Below are 15,017 nucleotides of genomic sequence, written 5' to 3'. Positions count from 1 at the left end.
AACTTCCAAACGGAGTTAAACAGATATGTTACTTTCGTTAATTTTAATTAAAAAAAATTAATTCCTGTACTCTTTTAACCTGATATGGGCTAAATTATATATAAATAGAATAAATAATTCCTACAATTTTCTATGTCAAATCAATTATTATATGGGTTGGATGAGAAAATTTGTTAAATGATACGTAAAGTCCCATTGGTTTATTTAAATGAAAGTTAACTATTGCATAGTGATGTAACACAAAGTGTACATCTTATTACACCAAATTTTCCTCATATTTTAGCCGAACTCCATGCAAATTCATTGTTTTTGGTACTTATTTGAGTTATTTGTGAATTTGCAGGTCCGGGCGCCCGCCCGACAAAGAATACATGAAAAGAGGGCGTTTCGGGGACAAAATAAGCATTTTGCCAGACCTGTACGACCATGCTTTCCAGTGCACTTGCCAGTGCCAGACCTACATGACCATGCTTGCCAGTGCCGGAGCCAGTGCCGAGCCGCACGACCGTGCCACTTTTTGGCATGACCGTGCCAAATCAGAGAAAACTGCAAAATTGGTCGGGATAAAGCAAAACATTGACTTATTATATCTGGGCACGATCGTGCACTTTTTGGCACGACCGTGCCAAGTGACCAGACAGCTTATAAGCCTTCAATTCTCTTCATTTATGGTGTGGAGCCTTAGGGGAATTCTATGAATTTGCTGAAAATTTATTGTGTGTTTGCTAGAGAGAATTCAAGGCTTCCATCTTTGTGTGATCATCCTTTCAACTAGCAATCATCATTCATCTTATTTTGCAATCTTTTGTTCTTGACAATGATTTGTAAGATTACTTTGATTTTGGTTGTTGTATTAAGCCTTATGGGCTAAATACTCTTGTTACTTAGATTATGTTGAAACTTCTACTTATGTGATATTTATCTATGCATGATTTTGATAAATTGATGTTCTTCAAGTTTATGACATGTTCTTGAATAGAGTTTAATGGTTGAATGCTTGTTTTAATTCCTAGTCTTGTTAGTTTGATAGATGCTTAACCATAATATGTCGGAAAACTATGTGTTGAGTATTTGTTTATGAACTAAGTTTTTGTATGCATACTTTGTTTATATCACTAAGTTAGGAAAGACTAGTGGAAATTAACTTGGTTATGAATTTTAACAAGCATGAAACCTATCACTTGATATTGGAAAATTGTATGGTGATAATATGATTCTTTGAGTTGGTTAATGTTTGCTAGAGATTAAGGCCATAATCCTTAGTTTATATTTTGCTAATTTGAAAGACTCATGTGTTTAACTAGTGTTCTTGAACTTGTCTATTTTACATGATTCTAGGTGGTTAGTTTGTTGTTTTCATGCTAGCTTTCCTTTAATTGTGAGATTAGGTAGTTTTGACAAACTTACTAATCTATGGTTATTAACTTGTTGAATACCTATCATGATGTTTTGTTGTTAGTATTAGGTTGCCTTGATTGGAATTTGATATTGATGCTTAATACATGATGTTTGCCATTATCATTGTCATTTTGTCACTAAGTTTAAGTGGATGCATAGTCTAAGTAGCTTTGTTTGGATTGATTGTTAGTTGTATTTTATTTGCTTTGTTATTGTTGTATGCTAGTTTAGTTACTTGAAAAATTACTTGGATTGTTTGTTTGGTTAAATTAATTACAAATATTTAGTATCAAAAGTTAGCCGTGTCCGTGGATTTACACTCGGTTCTTACCGATATTTTGCTACAAACGATAGGTACACTTGTCTTTCGTGTGTGGTTTGGTTGTTGATGAAAACCATTTTTAAAACCCGATTTATGTGAAACTTTTATTCAAATTATATATATATATATATTCGCACACTTCACATAGCTATAATTATTAGTTCAACTTGATTGCTGGACATGCACGTGGACATGATCAAAATAAATCTTATCTAATCGAAATATAAACAAATAAAGCAAAACATTGATTAGATTGAATATTTTCGGTTTGGGCTTTTATGTGATTGGTGGGCTGCAAGAATGAGAGGAAGACCTAACGCATGGATATAAAATCTTTAAAAACACCACAATTTGGAGCCGCCCCATGGACATCGAAGAAAGATTGACAAAAGGCAAAAGAAAGAAAAAAAATAAAAGATAGAGAAAGCCTTTGGTTCAAATAGAGAGTATCCGGATTCAATACCTATTCATCCAAACATTCTTGGTTTGAATTTATTTGTTTTCGTTATGAATTCATTATTTGAACTTATTTATTTTGGTTTGTTCTTGAGTATGGTCGTTGGCTAAACCCTCAAACTGCTTAGGTTATGATGAACTTTTGTTGCGTTGGATTTTAGTTTGGATTTTGTTTTTATTATAGTTTATGATTAAGTAAAAGGTTTATTGTTATTCATTCGATGCATATGTGTGCTTAGGATTGTTTGGTGAATTCTATTGTTTCACAGTTTCCTTGGTGATTGTTTCATATAATAGGATTCGGTTAGGTCATCTAATGTTGTGTTTTTGACTAGTTTATGGTTGATATGCATCAAAACCATTGGAACAATATTTAATTAATCAAATAGACTTAAGTGTGTTGCTAATCTAAATAGCTGAGAGGTGATAGATTATATGATAAGTCTTGGTTGTTTAATATTGCTAGATTTAGTTCTTCGTAAGAAGTCCGTCTAAGTTTGATTTTTTAGCCTTGTTTATCTAGTCGAGTGAATACTTTAAACTACTTTTGATTTCCGCGCTGTAAGGTAGGATTTCGTATAAATGAACTAGTTTGTAATTAGTTAGGTGACCGTAAGGAAACTTGATTGTTAATACTGGTGATTGTTAAAACTTATTAGAAACCCATAGGTGTCTTCTTGATAAGGGTCAGGGGTCCTGTTCGGTTTTCTCTTAAGCGTCTATTTTACGATCTCAGGTCCATAACTAAATATTTTCCCGGTTAATTGATAACTGAAACTTAGGGGATTCTAGCCTAGGTGGTTGATTGTCATCATTTGAATTAAGTCTAGCTTTAAGTCATCTTTAATTCTTAGTGATTAATTTAATATTAATTTTTTTTTAGTAAAACCCCCCAATAATAAATAAATAGTCGTGTATGTAGTTAAGTCTAAATTTAGCTAGTTAACGTAATTTAAAGAGTTCTGTGGGTTCGATATCCAGACTTACTTAGCTGTACTATAGTCGATCGGTTCACTTGCTGGTTTGTAGTTTAGTTAAGTTTAAGAGTCTAGAATTTATTACTTAGTGTCTAAATTAGTGTGCTTTTATATAACCACTTTTAGCAGATTAAAACCCTAACACCCCTCTTTGTTTATACGTCTTCCCCAAATACTTCATTTGAACCTTAACTCCTCTCTTCGTTCATACCGTCTTCCCCAAATTCAACGATGTTAATATGCAATTGTGTTCTCAAGTAGCAGATATTGTCTCGAGGCTTCTCAATTCGATTAAGAATCACAAAGAAATGGTCCGGAAACATGATATGGAGAACAAGAGACTGAAACATGTTCTATCTTGTAGTCTGGTTCTTTGTAATCTATTATCTTGTCAATTAACATGAAAAATTGGGTAATCATAAGTAAAGGTCAATTTGCAGATTTGTTAAATGTATATGGATGATTTTACAAGTTATGAAATGAAAGTTTGCATTTAGTTTTGTTTATAATATGTTCGATTGGGTTATTTTGGCTTTATAGTTATGGACAAGTATTATGAATGTTTATTTTTTAATCTTCTGGTGATTTTTATTTTTTCTTGAACGGTTCATTAAAGGATTAATCTGCATTATATTATTTATCAGATCATTGCAGGGGTTAATTTTTTTATTGAAAATGACGAAAGTACCCTTGACGTATTTGGGGTTTAACAGATATGTTTAACTCCGTTTAGAAGTTGTATACAAATCGATATAATTAAAATATATTTGTATTCAAAGCGTTAAACGTTTCAAAATTGTATACAAATATATGAAACGATCAAACCACATGTATTCAAACAGAAATTTTTTCTTAATATTATATTCTCAACTAGGATTGAATATGTGTTTCCACCCAAGAAGGCATTGCCTTCTACCATGAGGCCGCCACAAAAATATGTTCTTTATCTAACAATGTTAATATACGTAACACAATTTTATACGTATTTTTGAATCCGCTTATTCTTTTTTTATTTGATTATTTAAATCTACCTATATTATTAAAGCAATAAGCTTTTTGGCAAATGGGCTATACCTATTGACATATTACTACAGTTTTCATACATATTAAGGCTTCTCAAATTTTCTTGGTTATTAAATAATTCAAAAGTAAAGATTATTCAAAAGTTAGTAATTCAATTCATATATTAATGTTAATTAATGATTATGATATTAAATAAAATAGTAACTCCGTGGAAAGTTGAATATTATTCAACTCTTCACATTTTGTTTATGTATTCAACACACGATATTGGTTCCTAATTTACATGTGGAAAGTTGAATATTATTTAACTCTACACATTTTGTTCATATACATTCAACACACATTGGTGGGTTAGACACTTTTACATTAACGATTTTATAATTCTCTATGCTGTTTGAAGTTAACCGTTATTCTTCGCATCTAATAGACTAAGGTATGTTATTTATGTTTTTCGGTAATGTTTATAATTTCCATGTTTTTACAATTACATTATGAACATCTAATAGAAAAGCCACAATTGTAACTAAACTTAATACTCTCTGTTTTTCTAATTGTTATGTTTTGTGTATTAAAATGCTTCATTAGATCAACAAAATTAGACAGCACGCTATATACGTTTTTTTCTGTCAACATTTATGGTGCTTCTCATTTTCATATGATTACCTTGTTATATTTTACTACAGTTATCTTCAAATCAAATAAGCGTAATAGTTCAATCAACCTCTTCCAATAAGAGGAGTAATTTAAACGGGTAGTCATTTTAATATTCTTTATTTACCCTTCAAATGTTATATAATAACGTTTTTTTATATATAAATGCAGTGTCAACTCCAAAAGATCTACTGAGTAGCATTTCGAACGGTAACAATTTATGTATAACGCTTTAATCCAGTAATATATATTTAAATTTATTTTGTTATGTTATTAGCTTCAAGTTAAAGCTTGCATCAAAGGATACAATATATTATAAATGTGAACAAGTATTTCTACCCCGAGCATTACGACAAAGTGGGTTAAATGCATTAAATTTTCGTAAGCTATCACGTTTTGCGACGGGCACGCGGCGAGAAGTCGGTTGATATCGGTTCGATTGTTATGGTAAAAGTTTTGTGGCAAAAGTTTCTGTAGGTCCCCCCCGGGGCGTCGCCGATCGATACGAGATCCGCACGAGGTCTAGGAGTGCGGAATCATCCTAGACTCGTTTATTGGTGTAAAGATGAAGAACACAAACACGTACACGAACAAATACACGAACAAATACAAGAACGGGATAATCAAATCTGCAGATTCTTATATAATAATCAAAACACGTTACATACCGTAACCAAAAGGACGAAAACGACTGACCCGAGGTGAGCTCTACCTCGGGTCGTCTCACACGACTCTCCTTGTCTCTTACTCTCTCTAAACAAACAAACTGCTCAAAACACACACTAATTTCTGGATTCACTAAACCTAAACAAGACACACGTATATATATATATATATAAAACATTCTCGGGCCTGGGCTTCAGTAGGCGAAGTTGTGCTAACTTCGCCTATGGCGAAGTTGTTCTAACTTCGCCTAAGGCGAAGTTGTGCTAACTTCGCCTGTGGCGTTCCGCTGGTCAGAATTGCATAGCGACGGTCACAAAATGCACCAACAGTCTCCCCTTTGACCGTTGCTCTCAATTCTAACAAACACAAAAGATCTTTTGTTACACGACATGCACCAACAGTCCCCCTCTTAACTGATGATCTTCTGTTTGCAGTCAACCAGCCGTGTCTGAAACTGTCTTGTAGCTTCACAAATCTACCAATCACCCAGCGTCTTCCATATCAGATCTCCCCTTCAGTGTAAGCTTCTCCGACAATATAGATTGAGGTCTTTGAAATGCATGCATCCTCGTGCCAATAGATCATCTCAACCAATCACGTGAGTCCATCTGACTTCACCAACACGTGAAGTTGGGCTTCCTCCACAACTTCACCAACTCGTCGGCATACGATAAGGTTTAATCTTCAACTACTCAACATCAAGTGATCAATTTCATCACAAAACCACCTTGACAGAATCTAACACATGACCATTAATTAATCCGAAGCATCTTCAATCACCAGGGATAACGATCAAGAACATAAACACTTTAGTTCCCGATTAAATCCAACTTGTTCCAGAATTTTCACTCTAATAAATAAGCATCACGTTTCAGGATCCAATTCTCGAACGCCTTGAAAATAACATAAATAATATGCTCTGACCGCAATCCAGTAATGACGAAAACCTTCAGTTCAATTTGACTTTCTTCAGTTGGTCAACCTCGAACAACAACAATTTCATTGCCCACAAACACCCGAATATGTGTCAATATCCAGTTTCAAACAATATCCCATTCACAACCTCAACTCCAAATCCAGAGTTGACACGTATTTGTTCACACGTAAGACAAAGAGATAACAAGTTTCACTCGTTGACGGAACAACGTCTTCGGTCTCACAATAATCGTGTACACCGGGCCATACAGACGAAAACACCAAAATACTTTTTTTTTTCTCGTTAACTTTGCCTAAAGTTAACTTCGCCTAAAAGTCAACTTCGCCTAAAAGTCAACTTCGCCCCTCAATAACTTTGCCTGGCCATAACTTCGCTTGGCTGCTAACTTCACCTGGCCAATAACATCGATGAAACCCTACGAACAGTGACGGCAACTTCACCTGAATCCCATAACTTCGCCTGCGGCGCTGATCTGCCAGAAACGATCAGAAACGTGCCAGAAACACCAAAACGCAGATCTCGAACCATAGCATAAGAGCCTAAGGCTCTGATACCACATGTAGGTCCCCCCGGGGCGTCGCCGATCGATACGAGATCCGCACGAGGTCTAGGAGTGCGGAATCCTCCTAGACTCGTTTATTGGTGTAAAGATGAAGAACACAAACACGTACACGAACAAATACACGAACAAATACAAGAACGGGATAATCAAATCTGCAGATTCTTATATATTAATCAAAACACGTTACATACCGTAACCAAAAGGACGAAAACGACTGACCCGAGGTGAGCTCTACCTCGGGTCGTCTCACACGACTCTCCTTGTCTCTTACTCTCTCTAAACAAACAAACTGCTCAAAACACACACTAATTTCTGGATTCACTAAACCTAAACAAGACACACGTATATATATAAAACATTCTCGGGCCTGGGCTTCAGTAGGCGAAGTTGTGCTAACTTCGCCTATGGCGAAGTTGTTCTAACTTCGCCTAAGGCGAAGTTGTGCTAACTTCGCCTGTGGCGTTCCGCTGGTCAGAATTGCATAGCGACGGTCACAAAATGCACCAACAGTTTCATTACCAAAGTTGATGAGTCAAAAAGTAAATATATGAAACTAAGTTGAGGGGTCAAAAAAGTATAAGTGTAAAAACATTTATGCAAAAAGTCTAAAAGACCAAAGTTCGTAATAAAAGTTGAGAGGCTAAAAGGTAATTATTTGAAACTATTGTGATAAAATTATAAGAAAAAAAACTTTATTATTTACCTTTAAATGTATATATAATACTTGTGCAATGGTTAGTTGTACCTCATGTAAGAAGATTTAAACATTGATAAATAATAAATGTGTGAGTGTAGGAAATAATGGTTTTTAATATATATATAATGTATAGTCAAATAGCAATTTTTTTATAGACTATCAATTATACAAAATGTAACATACATAGTTAATCAAAAATAAGTAAACTGTTGTAACCACATTTTAAATATATTATAACACTTAATGTCGAAATTGAACTTTGGTTGTTTTTGTTAACTTGTAACAAAAAGTGTAACATAAGATGTGATAATGTCACCAACCTAAACCAATTAAATTATTATGTTTATTTTTATTGAATGTGATGAATACTAACTATTAAAATTTTAAAGTATATTATTTAAATATTCCTATTAAAGTTATGGATTTTTAAAAATATATTATTTTCTACAACACTGCATTAGTTTAAGTTACTCAGTACAATTGACAACATTTTTGGGTCCATTATAAATATTTAGCCAATTCATCTAAATCCAATTACATTATAATTTTAATATAACGTGTACGCATTTTTCGGCATGATGTTTCGTAAGAACGACCGACATAATACGTTTCAGTTATCTTTTTGGCAATATAATTTCTTATGTTAAGTCCTTATATAAGTTCTATATTATGTGTTTACAGTATTTGTTACAACATTTATATGTTAAATATATATGTTTTTATAGGTTTTTTCATGTTTATATAATTTTACAATATATTTATTTGTGTATTTAAGTTACATACCTAATAAGTATCATGTTGTTTGTCCCAAAAAATATACTACAAATTATCTTGTCATTTAAAATTATATGTGTTTTTTAGACGATTTCTATATTTCCACCCGTGTCATACGCGGGTTAATAGCCTAGTATATATATATAAGCATAAGCCCACTATACATCCATAAATATTTATCAGCATTGTTTTTATCTTACGTGCTAAGTTTCCAAAAATAGAAACCAACATAACTAACTCATGTTTCCATTCTTAGCATACTTGTCGATCTGAGAGAAGTCAAGATCCTTATCCATTCCGCTTGCTAGAAGAAACCTAAAATGATCACAAATTCCAAACTTAGTAATACAAGGTTATCTATATATATAAGGACTATATATTAATGTTGTAGATATGAAGACTGACTTATCTAAGAAAACTTGAGCCATTGATAAGCAACCACCAAGCACAGATGACTGCATATTAACTGCTATATTTGGGTTATGAATGCTTTGTCTAATGTGTATCCATCCATATTGTCCGCTTTCATCGTTTGAAACCTTGGCCCTAAACATGTCAAGGTTAATAATCAAAATCAACAACCACGTGCAAACTGGAGTCGTATAATTCGTTACTAACCCTGGGAGAATTAACTCCTACCTGTACATTTGAGCGTCAACAGGAGCAGGAGTGTCGTTGGAATCAACAAGGCAACCATCGCTTACCCAACAATCTCCACAAGAATCTAGCTCCCATCCTGCTAGCCTCCCTTCCTGTAGGCAGGTAGATTTACGTATGAACAAATGACTAAAATGTTAATTTGACTGGTTAAAATAAAGAAAATGTCCACTTGACTCACATTCTCCAAAAATGTCCATACAAAATCACGTCGAATCGATGACTTTTAATCATTAACTTGACGAAATTTTAGCCAATCAATTTCTGCCATGTAGGTTACTGTTGAGTCGAAGGGATTTTTTTTTTCAAATATTGGTGCTGCCGACGAGATTTTTCTAGCGTTCGGCGAGATTTTGTTGATGTCTGACATGATTTTTTTGGCATCAAACTTTTTTTGTTAAAAACGACAAGATTTTCCTTGTGTCCAACGGGAATTTTTAAATCAAGGCTGCAATGGTTTTAAAAATAAATAGAAAAAAGGCCTGTCGGGGACAACCCTGTCAACTGGCCTGAAACCCAACGAACTGACATAGACAAGAAGTGCAGAAATCTCATCAGGTCATATGGTTTCCAAAGAAAAACTTGATGGTTTGACGAAAAAAATAGCAGATGGAGCGATCTTGTTGGTTGAAAATTTTGTCGATTAATGATTAAAAAGTGTCAGGTCGATAAGATTAAGAGTGAACATTATGGGGAAAACACTAGTCAAATGAACATTTTCTTTACTTTGACCGGTTAAATTAACATTTTGTGTCTTTAGATATTGATATTTATGTATAAACTGATAATGGAGATAACATATATAGATGGATAACTTTTGTTTTAAGGTATGGATTTTTGCTACCTCTGTGTAGGTTTTGAATGTCTCAATGATCTCAATGGCTCGAGCCTTGGCATGTTTAGGCTCGGAAAGTATGTCCATTCTTAGTTCTACTGCTTCTAATGGCTCTTCAAGATCTTTGATCAAACTTCCAATTCCTTCATTTGACCCCTCTAGTTTCATTCTTACCATCTCTATAATGATCTTTACCACCATATATGCACCTACACAACACAGTATATAGCTAGCTATATGATTTAATTTGATATTTCGATAATACTATATTTAAAAATAGCCTGAACACGTGGTTTTGTTTATTTATTCTTTGGTCGGATTTCGATATAAAATTTATTGAAAATTAAGTTGTATTCAAAGTAATGTGCTTTTAGTCCTGTAATTATGTTGTTTAAGGGGTGTGCACGGTTCTGTTTGGGTCAGTTTTGAGTTAAAATCAAACCGAAAACCAAAACTTAGGTTTTTGGAATTTTGAAACCGCTCAGTTTCAGTTTTGGTTTCGGTTCGTTTTTGGTCTTTTCGGTGTTTGCCATTTAATCTTCGAAATTTTAGGTCAAAAAAAAGTTTGCCGAAAATAATGAATATAGGTATAAATAGCTTTTTAATTATTAATCCAATAAAAGGGGTAGCGGCGCAGCTTGTTGCCCGCTTGCCTTCTGTTTCGATGTAATCCAATAAACAATCAATAAATTTGTTTTTACATTTGAAAAAAAAAATTTATTAACTAATTGATTAATATACATTTTACCAAAAATATTTGAGTTACATATTTATTAAATTCTTATAAATCACTTAAAATAAAAATAGAAAAATAAAAATTTGAAAATTCGGTTCAGTTTTTACAAATGCATAGAACCAAAACATCAGTTTTTCAATTTGGAATTTTGGGTTGATGGATCCGTTTCTTCAGTTTCTTGCACAAAACACCGGCCCTATGTTGTTTTATTAAAAGTTCGACTTTTCAATAAAATTTTGTATGGGAATGCAAAGAATATACTATAGTAAGACTAGATAACAAAAAATACTGACCATCATCAAGAAAGTAATTTTCTTTAAGTGCACCATGACCGGATGTTTCCATCATAAGTTGTGTATCAACACCATCTTCATTAAGCTGAACACCCTTGTCAATAACATTCCGGTAACCAACACGATACAAACAATGCTGGCCACCATGATCGGTAATAAACCGCGTCAGAGCCATACTGGTTCGAGCATCGGTCACAATGGTCGAACCAGGATGTTCCTTTAGGACAATGGCAGCCATAAGTGCAATCAACTTGTCACCATTTACGGGGTTTCCCTCTTTGTCCACAACTCCACTACGGTCCACATCGGTATCGAAAACAATGCCGAGATCAGCCGATGACTCGAGCACAGCTGCTCGTGTTACAGACATTGCCACCTTGTCCTCAGGGTTTGGGATATGGTTAGGAAACATACCGTCTGGTGTAAGGTTTAAGGACCCAAATGTGTCTGCACCTAACTTGTCTAATACATCAAACGTAAAGAACCCCCCTGACCCATTTCCAGCGTTCACTATTATCTGTAAGTTCAAATAGGAATGGTAAATGAACCCGAATCTAACTACTGACTAGTAAGTTAACGTGAAACAATATTGGAGAAGGGTAATGGAACACATATTATGTGACCGGGTATGAAATTAGCTTTAAAATTTTTCACGGGGTGTATAGTATTAGATGATACCCGAGATATAAATATCCATTTTCCCAAACCAAACATTGGTTCTTAGATAGTAGAGTAGTATACTAATTCACCCACTCTAATGCTCTATCTTTAGTTTTTATATTTATAATAATTCTTTAGGTAAAGTAATTAATTATATGAATATCAGCAGGAGTGCCACACATCTAAGCATCTAAGATATTTACATGAAATTATATATGTTATTTTCTTTTCTTATATTTTTGTTTTGAAGGTATATATACAAGTACCTGAAAGCCTTCAAGAGGAGTGTCATAATGTTGTGGATGATTCACCCTCTCCTTGATGATGTCTCGAAGATGTTTTGCGTAAACACTCATGAAATCGACTCGTGTAGGAGTCGTTCTGAGTAACGTTGACACTTTCGTTAAGCGATTGGCGTACTTAAAAGCAGCTTTGTCGCATATTTCTTCAACCTCCGAAGATGTTAGTCCTCCTTTCTTTGTAAAGAATTTAAGACCATTCCGTGTGTATGGCAAGTGAGAAGCTGTCATCTAAATCCAATGTAAGTTTAAGTTAACTAAATACTGCCAACATAAAATTCAATATTACCTTCAAATCAAAAATAATTTTGATGCGAGGATAAACATGCTATCTTATTAACTTTATTTTATTAATATAAAAGTTTATTTTATTTTTATAACTTGTTAATTTAATATTATAATGTTTAAAATTAAATATGTACAAATTCCGACAGTCCTCACAAATAAGTACAAATTACATGAGTTCTCACAAATAATTTACTTGAAACTCACAAAATAATTTGGTCATATTGCACACAAATTTGGTCAGATCACACTCAAATTTGATCGATTAGACGTATTTTCCATAGTCATTTAGAGAATTTTAGATTTTAATGGACGATCTTGAAAATCAATTAGTAAAAGTGCACATTTTAGGAATTTTCCATGGAAGTAATTTAGTTCTGTATAAATTTCTCACTCTTGCAAATAACGAGATAATTTATAGAACAAAAATGAATTATTAGACTACAAAAAATTTATTTACATTAAAGTTCATCATATCATATATTTTCTTAACATAATACAATAACAATAGTATTTCCCTTTATAAACACATTGATTCTAATGGGCTTGTTACTAAACTGTGATAATAGGTTATCACAGGTTGTACATATATGATCAGAAAATAAATATTGAAGTATGGGACTTTTAAAAATGAGAAGAATAATAACTGTGTCGTATTTCTCAATGGGTTAATTAGTTATATATTATGAACTTGGAGTTGAGTTAAAAATATATATATCTAATCAGGGTCAAGTTATTCTATAAAAAGAGACAACGAGAATGATGAGAAGGATTAATTTCTAGTAAAAAAAACAATGAAAAATAAAAAATAATAATAAAAAAATGAAAACTCAAAAATTAATAAAAAACGAAAAAGTAAAAAACACAAAAATGATTTCACGTTTTCCTGGTTCTCAAAAAAGAAAAAAAAAGAAAGAAAAGAAAAAGAAAAAACATGTTGAGGAAAATAGATCAATGTGTCTTTCTATTTATTATTGTATTTGTGCTTATTTTCGTTTTTAATTATGTATTTTTTCCTTGATATTATGTTTTATTTCTTGATACTTTGTTATATTGCTCAACATTGTATTATATTTTGTTCGCCATTATGTTATATTTTGTGATCTATTGTGTATCTTTTTTTATTTATCATTGTGTGTTTTGTTTATTTTCTTCATTGTATCTTATTTTTTTTGTTTTTTATTTTTATTTTCTTCATTGTGTCTGATTTTTTTATCATTGTGTATTTTTTCCTTGATATTATGATTTTTTTTTTGGTTTTTTTCTTGCCCCAAATTTTTCTCGTACTTCTCATTTTTGTCTCCCTTTATATTTTAACTTTTCTCTATCTAATTAAACTAATTATTTAAGTATATATTGAAACAAATATACATGAAATTTTAAAATTTTATAAAAAAATATATTATACTCTTAAGTATAAACAAGTATATAAACAATTTTTATGGTTTAATTCGGTTCGTTTACAGCCCGATGTAAATCAATTAACAATATATGATAACTGTATTGATTAACGTGTTTCACTTAAATTATATGTAACGCTTTAAATTTTCATCAATTACCCGTGTATTACACATGACTCAAGCTAGTAATATATAAAGCGAAAGCAGTGAACACCGTTTAATTTAATCTTTTAAGAACATTCACAGCAACTCTTTCATAAATATCTGAGTGTGTTCTTTATATCTTTTGGAGTAGTTGTGATGGATTGGGAGCGAATGAGAGAGAGAAAGCTCCTATGCATAATGAAAATTTGAAGAAAGCTAGACTATTCATAATTTATAAACTTTAAATATTTTTTTAAATGGTTGTAACCGAATTAGAGAGAGAAAGTAATTATTTATAAAAGTATGATACGCATTAAAAGTTTTAAAATATGGTATTACTTTCAATACAGTCACATGCAAATTAATTCTAATGAAAATGGAATAAGCGAACACACGTACGTACCATTATGGAAGCATCATATGAAAATGGTGGCAACACTGTGCTCATGAAACATGCTGGTGTCGTCGCTAGTCCCATATCATACGTTACGCAACCAGCCCGACCCAAGCCCGAAAATATTGCCACACTCAAAGATGCACCTGATATCCGTGGGTCCCGCCCGAGTGAAACCCTGACATCTTCCACTTGTTTTCCTTTCTCCTTCACCAATCCATTTATCACCCACTCTCCAAAACTCTCAGCTATAGCTTCCGACGCTGGCGGTGTAAGGTTCACCTTCCGCCCCGGCTCCCCTTCCACGGCCACCCCACGAACATCCGACCCGTTTTGAAGCCTTTTGATTTGTCCCATTTCTTCGTCCAACCCGAGTTCATTGTAGTTTGTAGTGATGGAAGATTTGGGTGAAATGAAAGTTAGTTTTGAAGGAATGGAGAATGGGGAATTGAGGGCTTTGAGGAGGGTTTTAGGTGTAGATGATGGGAAGTTATGACTAATATGAATGTTGTTATTTAGAGAAGTTGAGGGGGTTAAAGGGGAAGACATTGTATTTCGGTTTTATGAAGATATTGTTAGGGTTGCTGGCTTTCAAGATTTGAAAGAGATGAAGTTTAGACCAGCCAAGAAATAAGGGAAGATAAGATTTTTTGAACTCAATATACACCATAACCTTGTTTCGAATATCCTTACTACAACCAAAATATCTCTAAACAAAATTCCAAACTCATCTCAAGGGCTTTTTGGTAATTTGGTTGTGCATGGTGTAGGAGAAGCATCATCGTTCAAATACAACATTTTCATTATAGATATCATATCCTTGATATATATTTCTGAAGAAATGAAACTAA

General features: G+C 33.0%; 1 protein-coding gene across 1 annotated transcript; it reads right to left on the bottom strand.

Moving 5' to 3' along the window:
* Positions 1–8,603: 8,603 nt before the first annotated feature.
* On the bottom strand, positions 8,604–14,731 carry LOC143559740 (uncharacterized). Its single transcript, XM_077048221.1, has 7 exons — positions 14,176–14,731; positions 11,911–12,174; positions 10,985–11,501; positions 9,965–10,164; positions 9,103–9,215; positions 8,869–9,009; positions 8,604–8,778 (listed from the first exon to the last, which is right to left on the bottom strand). Exons 1-7 carry the CDS (start codon positions 14,713–14,715, stop codon positions 8,697–8,699), a joined length of 1,857 nt encoding a protein of 618 aa, XP_076904336.1. The 5' UTR covers positions 14,716–14,731; the 3' UTR covers positions 8,604–8,696.
* Between the last annotated feature and the right edge of the window lie 286 nt (positions 14,732–15,017).

The sequence above is a fragment of the Bidens hawaiensis genome, unplaced genomic scaffold (genome assembly GCF_021521415.1).
Source record: "Bidens hawaiensis isolate Kalapana, Puna unplaced genomic scaffold, B.hawaiensis_p1.1 tig00020030_1, whole genome shotgun sequence".
In the NCBI taxonomy this organism is placed as follows: domain Eukaryota; kingdom Viridiplantae; phylum Streptophyta; class Magnoliopsida; order Asterales; family Asteraceae; genus Bidens; species Bidens hawaiensis.
Note: the sequence above shows the minus strand (reverse complement) of the source record. Positions and strands in the feature narration are given on the sequence as shown.